This window comes from Pseudomyrmex gracilis, unplaced genomic scaffold (genome assembly GCF_002006095.1).
Source record: "Pseudomyrmex gracilis isolate BER0280 unplaced genomic scaffold, ASM200609v1 scaffold_114, whole genome shotgun sequence".
Classification (NCBI taxonomy): domain Eukaryota; kingdom Metazoa; phylum Arthropoda; class Insecta; order Hymenoptera; family Formicidae; genus Pseudomyrmex; species Pseudomyrmex gracilis.
This window is the reverse complement of record NW_018020698.1, coordinates 461,873-472,617: the sequence shown is the minus strand read 5'-3', so window position 1 is coordinate 472,617 and position 10,745 is coordinate 461,873. Positions and strand designations below refer to the sequence as shown.

General features: G+C 32.8%; 2 protein-coding genes across 2 annotated transcripts in view; one reads left to right on the top strand and one right to left on the bottom strand.

Annotated features, from left to right (window-relative positions):
- LOC109856327 (ras-GEF domain-containing family member 1B) overlaps positions 1 to 10,745 on the bottom strand; it is a 64,599-nt gene that overhangs the window by 47,633 nt on the left and 6,221 nt on the right. The gene's annotated exons all lie outside the window — the stretch shown is intronic.
- LOC109856323 lies at positions 4,936 to 7,487 on the top strand. The gene is made up of 4 exons (XM_020431450.1): positions 4,936 to 4,999; positions 5,128 to 5,673; positions 5,792 to 6,085; positions 6,188 to 7,487. The coding sequence occupies exons 1-4, from the start codon at positions 4,976 to 4,978 to the stop codon at positions 6,557 to 6,559; spliced, it is 1,236 nt and encodes a 411-aa protein (XP_020287039.1). The 5' UTR covers positions 4,936 to 4,975; the 3' UTR covers positions 6,560 to 7,487.

Genomic DNA, 10,745 nt, shown 5'->3' with positions numbered 1-10,745 from the left:
GAAAGAGGCTATGCAAAAGAGAGGCCTATACGCCGTGTTTGCGGGTATGACATTTAGGTTAAGTGTGATGATGGATAAAGTAAAAGAAAACACAGAACATAGTGATCACGACAAAATTCTGTGGAAGAAACTTGCAAAGAAGATGTGTGTAACTATGTTTGACAGAGGATACTTCGAGTATACAAATGACCTTTGTAATTAAGTAAAATTCTTCGGACACAAACGTTGGAATATAAAGAATGATAGTTTACTTTTTTATACGTTAATTTTAATACACAATAACAGCATATAAGTAAAGAAAGAGAGAGAGAGAAAGCAAAGAATACATAGAGTAATTCTATGTATTCGTTTTACAACTTATATACACGATTCATACACGGAAAAAAAGATTTGCTAGAATAGCAAGAAATTAGTTACTATATGGCCAGCAGAAAAACATTTGTTAAGTTTAGTAAAATTTTTGTTTCGCCAACAAAACATTTTGTTGATGAAACAAACAATTTTGTAGGGTCAGCCATTTTTCTTGCTGACCATAGAATAGCAAAACTTTTTTTTTCCGTGTATGTGTGGTGTTATAATGTATCTCATATTCGTATTTGTGATAAATAGAAAGACACATTACCAAGCGTAACAAGTATCAAAAAAATAGTAAGTTTGAAAAAAAAGTACTACTTTAAGGAAGTAGTACTACAGTACTAGTATAGTTGTATACGATTACATATGGAAAAAAAAAAATACATTTTTTAAGTATAACTATTGGTTCATCATTTTCAATGTATTTAGAAATATACGAAAATGAAATATAATATACATATACGTTTAGAGGTGACTTACATGCAAAAAGTCGGAGCACGATCCCGCCTTACAAACTCACATGTAGAAGCGAAACAACAAGCAACATATGCGAATCAACTGATATCGAAGAGATACGTTCTCATTATCTTTATGTTTTATTCTTATTTTGTGAAATAGTTTTCCAAATTTAATAAATAGATAAAACAATTCGTATCAAAGTAAACGAACAAATAAATTTAGATCTTATGTAATAATTATCGCAGTTTGAATAAACGACATAACTAGCTACAATAACGATGTGAAAAAACTTCTGCAAACAATCCTTTCCGTCATTTATTCCTATTAACTTTGAGAAATATCAGTTGATCATTTTGATTTTTGTAAATGGAGTCTCTAGAATAAGAAAGAAACTTCGATACGTGAGATTATACAGCGCGTATCACATGAGCAATTGCAAAATGTTTGTGCAAAATGTAATTCAATATTTGTCGTCGAAAGTAATCAGCGTCAATAAAAAAAACATTTTTTAATCGAACAATGAAAATTATTACATACACCAGTGCGGAAAACTCGTGTTGTAGAACACGCATTGCAATATAAAATCGCTGTGAAAGTAAAAAGCACAGAAGTTAGACGCATCGATTCTCAATTTTCAACACACGATTTTCCCGCGTTTTCGAAAATTACAAACACGACTATCGATAATATTGCTCTCTTTAGAAATTATCGATAGTAAGTAGTATAAATCGCATCCGTTAACCAAAATTTAACGATTGTTCCGTGTTGTCGACATGGAATGGCAATAAACTTTCAAAATTTGAAGTCGTAAACGCTGACTCACATAGGTCAAAACAGCCTCTATGTAAAAACAGAATATGACAACAGTTCACACACCTAATGTGGCAGCCGACGGTTACGGACGAAGTTTCTTCAAAACAGGTATGTTCTCATAACCGTGTAAACTCTTCGCAAAATAAAGCGAAATTACTTGCATGGCGTTACCGCCAGATCCAGATAATGAGATGTACTTTTCACATAACAATTATATTATCATAAATTATATAGATTAATCAATCAACAAATAAAATGGGTAAATTTATACAATATGACGAATCGAACGATATGAACGCGTCATATATAAAAACAATCGAAGATTACACGCGACATATTTTTAAAATAATTCTTGATGAGAAAAAGACGTCTTCACAAATCGAAGTCGATTGGACAAACACCATAAATGATCACGAAGTGAAACCATCATGGTTTTCCGAAGCATTCAAAGTGTACTTTACAGTATACTATACTACGGACAACTCCGATTCCGATTCCAATTCCAGTTCTGAACTCTTGACGACAATTGTGGCAAAAATCTTCTCTGACCATATTTTGTCTAAAGAGTGTTCGCACGATCTATTTTTATACGAGTTGAAAATGCGGAAAGAAGTTTTGCCGAAAATCGAGACCCTGTTGAAATCAAAAATAGGACCAAAAGTGAACCATTATTCAAAACACTTTAAAATTATCTTTCTGGAGAATGTGTTGAATCAAGGATCCCCGGTGACACCTTTTAGTCGAGGTTTGCAATTTACTAACTGCTTGGAAGCAGTACATCTTATGGCCAAATTACATGCAGCTTCGGTGGCTTTACACGAACAGGTAAATCTAACAATTATCGGAAAAAAGCAGTGAAACAATGTGTTGTTAACTGACATTTGTCATGTATAGTAATGTATGTTTTACAAAATAATCGAAAAAATTAACAATGATTTTTTTATCTTCAAGGATCCTTATTTGGTGAAATCATTCATAATCAACAAAATTGTGACAATAAGACGTTGCGACAATTTGATGCGAATATTTCGCAGGACTATGAACCATACAATTGGTTTAATGAGAGACACTTATCCGCAAATCGCAACTAAAATGGAAACATTTCTTTTTAACATTCACAATATGGAGCAAATCATCGATTTGTTCAGTTACGAACCCGAAGAGTTTTGTGTGCTAAATAATGGAGACTTTTCAACTGATAATATAATCTTTACTAAAGACAGCAGTCTACCTTTACTGGTAATGTTTTTTTTGTCAAATAAAACAAAGTCTGTCTTACCAAAGTTCGCGAAAGTGTAATTTGCATAAAAATTAAACGTTTTCAAAACACTTTGCAGCAAAATTATCAAATGGCCACCTATTCATCGCCTGCTATTGATTTGCATTACTTCTTAAACACCTCCCCGGAAACTGCCGTGATATATGATCTAGACGAGCAGGTGTTAAAACGATATTTGGAGACTCTGACCGACACAATGGAGGAGCTGAACTGCACAACCAAACCACCCACGATGGAACAGTTGAAAGCGGCTATGCAAAAGAGAAAATTATACGCCGTGTTTGCGGGTATGACATTTAGATTACGTGAGATGTCGGATACAGAGGAAGACACACAAAATTGTGAATACGTACAAAATCCATACAAGGAACTTGCGAAGAAGATGTGTGCAATTATGTTTCACAAAGGGTACTTTGATTGTATAAATAATTTTCATAATGAGTCAGAATCGTCGAGCACAAGCAATGATTTATAGAGAATAATATTTTACTTTTGTTTACTTTGAATTTTAATATAAAATAACGACACATAATCCGAGAGAGTCGTATGGATTAATTCTATGTATTCTTTTTAAACTATATACAGGGTGTCCGACAATTAGTGTAAAATCTCTCGTAGCCAAGTAGAAGGAGTAAACCTGAGTCGAAAAGTTCTGAACCATTTTTTTCTATTACATATAATAAAGGAGTAATTATTGAATAGAAATCAAGCCAATCAGCGCTGACCTTTAGCCGAACGCACCTTAGTGAACCACGCGCCCGGTGTGCGTGAGCGCTCCGCGCGGATCACTGACAGTGGTTTGATTTATTCGATAATTACTCCTTTATCATATGTAATAGAAAAAAATGGTTCAGGACTTTACGACTCAGTTTTATTCCTTCTACCTGCCTACGAGAGATTTTACACTAATTGTCGAACATCCTGTATATATTTTATTCATATATGTGTTGTATGCGTATAATGTACTTTATGTTTGTAGTCGCGATAAATAGAAAGACACATTATCAAGCGTATCAAGTAATAATAACAAAGTATAATAACAATAATTGTTATGATATTATATAAGACTTTGTGCTGTATATCGTATCAAAAAGAAAAGCGAAACTATTAGTTTATCATTTTCTACTTTATTTAGTCATATATGTAAATGAAATATATATATATATATATATATACGTTTAGAGTTGACTTACATGCAAGAAGTCGAAGCACGATCTCGCATTATAAACTCACATGCATAAGCGAAACAATAGGCGACACATGCGAATCAACTGATATCGAAGAGATACGTTCTCATTATCTTATTGTTTTATTCTTCTTTCTTAAAATAATTTTCCAAATTGAATAAATAGATAAAACAATTCTTATCAAAGTAGACGAACAAATAAATTTAGTTCTTATGTGACAATTATTGCAATTTCAATAAACGACATAACTACAATAATGATGTGAAAAAAATTCTGCAAACAATTCTTTAAGTCATTTATTCCTATAAACTTTGAGAAATATCACTTGATCATTCTGATTTATGTAAATGGAGTCTCCAGAATAACAAAGGAAATTCGATACGTGAGCAGATTACACAGCGCGTATCACATGAGCAAAATGCTCTGAAAAAATGTGATTCAGTTATGATCGACAAAACTAAGCAGCGTAGATAAAAAACCATCTTGTAATCGAACAATGAAAATTATTACATACACGAGTGCGTAAAACTCGTGTTGTAAAACCTAACACACATCGCGATATAAAGCCGCTGTGAAAATAAAAATACAGAAGTTAAACGCATCGAATCACGATTCTCAACACACGATTTTCTCTCGCGTTTTCGCGAAGATTACAGACGCGAATATTGATAATATTGCTGTCTTTAGAAATTATCGACAGTAAGCAGTATAGATCGCATCCGTCAACCAAAATTTATCGATTGATCCGTGTTGTTGGCACGAAATGTGTCAATAAACTTTCAAAATTTGAAGCCGTAAACGCTGACTCACATAGATCAAAACACGTCTGTGGAAAAACAGTATACGTCTGAATCGCGCACACTTAAGTTGGCAGCCGACAGTTATGGACGAAGGTTTTCTAGAACAGGTACGTTCTCATCTAAGTGTTTAAATTCTTTGCAAAATAATGCAAAATTACATACACGGCGTTTTCGCCGAATCCAGATAATGAGATGTACTTTTCACATAACGATTATGTTATCACAAATTTTATAGATTAATATTTTAACAAACAAAATGGACTATGAGTTGCACACGAGAGTAAATAAGTTGGAGTACATCTTGAAACATTTGATCAAAATATTGTTGTGGAAGGAGAGGCACGTTATAGAATTCAATATACCGGAACACGAATTGAAAACAACTTGGTCTGTCATCGATGAACCCAAAGTGCTCGTTAAAATAGGTTGTTTTTTCGATTGCTTGGATCCCAGTTGTAACTCCAGGTTACAACGTTTCATGATGAAACTCTTCTCTGATAATATGTTGTGTCCTGAAAAAGACGTTTCGCGCAAGTTATTTAAAAACGAGTTGCGCGTGCAGCGGGAAATTTTGCCGCAGATCGAGGACTTACTGAGAGCAAATGTAGGACCAATTTTGCAATATTCCTCAGACAAATTGAAAATGTTCTTTCTGGAGGATTTATCGAATAAAGGATATCAAATGAAACCTTACGATAGAGGTTTGAATTTTTCATATTCCGTCAAAGCAATACAACTTATGGCCAAATTCCACGCAGCCTCGGTGGCTTTGCATGAACAGGTAACAATTATTAGAAGAAAATCAGTAAAAAAAATGTGTTTACTTGACACCTATAATATATCGTCAAAAATATTACAAAATAATCAAAAATAACTCAGACCTTTTTTTTATCTTTAAGAATCCTACTTTAGTAGAGTCTTTCAGAATCGACAAAAGTTTGACAGCAGAAAGTTCGGAACATTTGATACAAGTATTTCATGACTCTATGAAGATAGCAAGTGTTCTTATAAATATGTACTATCCGATAATCGCGGCTAAAATGAAAATGGTAGCCGATAGAGTTTACACTATGCAACAAATCATCGATTTGTACAATTACGAACCTGAAGAATTTTGTGTGCTAAATAATGGAGACTTTTCCGTTCATAATCTATTCTTTAGTGAAGAAGACAGCAATTGTCCTTCCTTACTGGTAACATTTCTTTTCGTCAAATAAATAAGAAGTTTGTCTTATTAAAGTTCGCGAAAGTACAATTTGCAGAAAAAGTAAACGTTTGTTTGAAACACTTTGCAGCAAAATTTTCAGATGGCAAACTATTCATCGCCAGCTATTGACTTGCATCACTTCTTAAATATCTCTCCCGAAACTGCCGTAATATATGATCAGGATGAGCAATTGTTACATATGTACTTGACGATTTTGTGTAACACAATGAACGCGCTAAACTGCAAGACGAAACCACCAACGATGGAACAGTTGAAAGCGGCTATGCGAAAGAGAGAATTATACGCCGTGTTTGTAGGTGTGACATTTAAGTTAAATATGGTTGCGGATAAAATAGAAGAAGACGAAGAAAATAGTGATTACGGCAAAAATCCGTACGAGGAACTTGTGAAGAAGATGTGTTTAACTATGTTCCACAAAAAGTACTTTAACTGTATATAACGTAAATAGAAAGACAAAAGATTCGCATCAATTATCGGAAACGAGCGACAAATTTGTAAAATATTTTAGCCTTTTCGAATCTTGTTTTTTGATACAAAATAACGACACGTAATCAGAAAGCGGTATTGATTAATTCTATGTTTTCATTCTACAGTTTATATAAACAATGTATATGATTCGCATGTGTGTGCGAATAATGAATTTCGTAATCGTGTTTGCGATAAATAGAAAGACGTATTACCAAGAGTAACTTACAAATATTAAGTTCAAAAAATTCTCACAGAGAAGTACTATTATATTTTTCTTTTATTAAATATGTAAATGCAACATTTTTTAAAAGCAAGCGAAAACTGCACATAGGATAAATTGTTATGCCACATTTATCGCATGTGTGATAAACTGTGTTCTTAAAATAGTTTAAAAGTATACAATTTTATCAGAAAATAGGAATAGGTGAAAGATTGACATCAAACAGAAATATACAGTCAGACTTTTATTTGTTTTTTTTTTTCGTTGTTTTTGTAGAGTTGCTAAATTTTTCGTTTTCTCTAAAGTTATTGTCTCCTTTTCGCGATGACATTCCACTGCCACCATCTCGCGAAACGATAATTAGTAACAGTAACATTATGATGAAATTTACTACGTTGGACTGGAAAAAAAAGTAAATACGGAGAAGTCTCGTTGCCGATAAAGTGACAAAACAGAGGTCCAACTGTAATTTTTTCTCTTGCAAGAATTTATTCGAAAGAAAGATGCGTCGTATGCCACATTCAGGTTTACATTAGTGAATAAAATTCGCTTTATTGTATTCTTTTAAACTTTTTTCTAACTAATAAAAATGTTGCTAACTTATGACTTATATCCTAATGAACTGTAAGTTATTTTATAATGTATAAAAATCACATTTTGTATGTTACGCTGCGTGGTCGTATTAATAATATAATATATAATACGTATTATACCTATGTTATTTATAATGTATAATATGTTTACAAACATGCTTTTTTCCAAATTTCAATGTAGAACAAATTATAACAACAATATTTCTAAATAAAAAGATAAGGAGACACATATAACAATATTTCTGCTGAAAATATTACACTGTATCAGAAACAATCTGAGCAATAAAGACTATACTGTTTTATCATTTTCTGCATCAATTTATTTAGAATGATATGTTCATAAATGTGTGTTTTCGATTAGAAATATTCATTTACATAGAAAAACATATATGTGCCATATGTGTGTATAATAATCCTTTTTTTTTTTTTTTTTTTTTTTTTTATCAGTATCCATTTTTTTACACGTGACGAAATGGGACTGTTGCATGAAAATTCAGTGGACTGATTATTGTATTTTTATATATCCTTTTCAAATTTGCGAGTGAAATATACCGATTGTTGATCCTTGAGATTGACGGTTATCGATAAACGTTCAAAATATCACGTTGTAAGCGCTGACTTACACGCAGAAGGTCGAAGTACGATCAACACACAATACACAAACTCACATACATAAGCAAAACAACAGGCAACGCATGCGGATCGAATCTTTTCAGAGAGGTACGTTCTCATTTACCTTCGTGTTTTATTCTTATTTCTTGAAATAAATTTTTCCAAAACTTGAATAAATAAATAAATAAAAAAATTCTTATCTATTAAAGTAAACAAACAAATAGATTTAGTTCTTATGTGATAAATTATTACGCAGATTCATCAAACGACAGAAATGGCTACAACAACGATGTGGGAAATTTTCTGCAAAAAATTTTTCCAGTCACTTCTTTGTAAAAACTTGGAAGAAAAATATCACTCGATCAGCGTGATTTCTGTAAAGGGAGTCCCTAGAATAAGAAAAGGAATTCGATACGTGAGCAGAGTGTACAGCGCGCATGTTAAATTTATTGCTAGACAACGTTCCGACGACAAATTAGTCAAGAAGATACGCACATTCATTGTTAAAACTTACTCACCAAGAAAGAAATCGGACAACTTGATGATTGAATATCAAGCCGCTCTGTCGAATCGGATGTTTCGTCGCGAAAAAAAAATGCTAAACGAAGTTCTGCCGCAGATCCAAGAAATGGTAAATACACAAATAGGGCCAAAACTCGTGAAAACTTGTAAAAAAAACTTTGGAATCTTTATTATGGAAGATCTAAAATTAGAAAACTATTACATACAAAATCGAAGAGAAGGTTTGAGTTTGGTGGAGTGCAATGCTGTAATGCAACTTATGGCCAAACTACACGCAGGCTCTGTGGCGTTATACGAAAAGGTATGTTGCATAACGAAATAAGTAGAACGTTGAAAGAAAAAACAATTGTTTAACTTTGTATATAATTTAATTTGCAACTTTTATTCACTATTGCGAGTTTACAATAACTTGAAAAAAAATCTCAAGTAATTACAGTTTGAGTGTAATTTTTTTTTATTTTTTATTTTTTATTTTTAAGAATCCCGATTTAGTGGAGTCGTTCGCAGACGGAGGAATTTTGAACTCACAAAATTGTCCAAAAAATTTTGCCAAGCTGATAGACAAAACTCTGAAAAACGTGATAGAAACAGGCTCAGAACCGGATTCGATTCGTATGTCCGCAATCGTTTCTAAATTGGAAAATGTAAGAAAGATACTCGAGACAAATTGGTCCGAATTTTGCTGTCGTATTTACAAATGTCATGAAGACGAATTTCGTGTTCTGAATCACGGAGAGTGTTGGATTAAGAATTTAATGTTTAAAAAAGAAGGCGCGCACATAGATGTTAGAATGGTAATGTTTTCTTTTTCTTTTGTCAAATCAAAAAACACAGAGTGGTATTTCATCGAAGAGAATTTCAAATTTAACTGAAAATTAAATATATTTCAACACTTCCGAAAATACATTAATTAAAAATTATTGTTTACAGCTGGATTTTCAAACGTCGGTTTATTCATCTCCGGCTATTGACTTGTATCATTTTTTGCACACTTCTCCGAAACCCGATTATATATACTCCCACGATCGTAAATTGATAGAAACATATCGGGAGGCGTTACGTAAAGAAATGACTAAATTGAATTGCGTTACTAAGCTTCCCTCGGAAGAAGAGTTGATGGATGCTATGCGCAAGAGAAAAGAATATGCGGTGATCGTAGGTCTATTTAGATTGAGGATGCTGGTTCCCGAGAAGAGAACGGAAAATTTCGAAAAAGTGCTGGACGTTGACATGGGTAACACGGAAATGAAACTAATTTATGATAGCAAATCCAAAGAACTAACTCAGAGGATGCTTAGATTTATGAATAATTCAGGATATTTTGACAAGATTCTGAAGACAGCACCTACAGTATCCACAACATCCACAGCACCTACAGCATCCACAGCATCCACAACACCCACAATTGATACACAAAGTATTAAACGTGGCGGTTGATAACTTCCACTTCATTAAGCATCGTAGAGTCCGAAAAATTGATCCAAACTGTTTTTTTTTTTAACATAGAATAACGTCACGTAAGTTGCAAGTGAAAGTTGTTAATCGATTACCGGTACATACGTATGTAGGTACGTTCGTATGTATATTTTAGAAAATATTTTCGAAATCGCTTTTTATGTTTAAATGGACACAGTTGTATAACGTACGAAATCACATTATAATATATGTTACATGCACGCGTAACACACAAAAATCGTTCTACCCGACTACTTGCGGCGCGATGAAAACCAAAATGAGAAAAAAAAAACAATATTGTTATATCAACAAAATGTATTTAGTTTACAATTATTTGTTGACAAACTCAAGTTTAATGAATATAATTAAAACAGACATACTCTCTTGTATAACTCTTACAGAATTGAATCGAATCTTTTTAAGTATATTTATTTTCTCAGTACATATGCAAGGTGTTTTAAGTTACTAGATGATTGAAGATTTATCAATCGCACATATCGGGCGTTCGGTTATGGCAAGGAGCAGCAAGCGATAATTCTCTAACTGAAAGGAGCGACATTCAATTCGGTGTAAAAACACGAGCAGATGGTTTTTGAAAAACAGTTTCTGTAACACGTGCCGCACCACATTTGTTCATTGCAGACGTGTATGTATGAATTATATACAATTACAATAAGTTTAAACAATATGCATACTTCTATTTCTATATATTGTATAACATATTATATAATATATAACAAAATAAACTCATTGTT

What these genes read in the sequence shown, in the direction of transcription:
- LOC109856323 (XM_020431450.1), top strand. Translation starts at nt 4,976, where the DNA reads ATGGACGAAGGTTTTCTAGAACAG. An exon ending in ACGAAGGTTTTCTAGAACAG is followed by an intron (nt 5,000 to 5,127) that starts GTACGTTCTCAT and finishes CAAATTTTATAG; the next exon opens with ATTAATATTTTAACAAACAA. An exon ending in CGGTGGCTTTGCATGAACAG is followed by an intron (nt 5,674 to 5,791) that starts GTAACAATTATT and finishes TTTATCTTTAAG; the next exon opens with AATCCTACTTTAGTAGAGTC.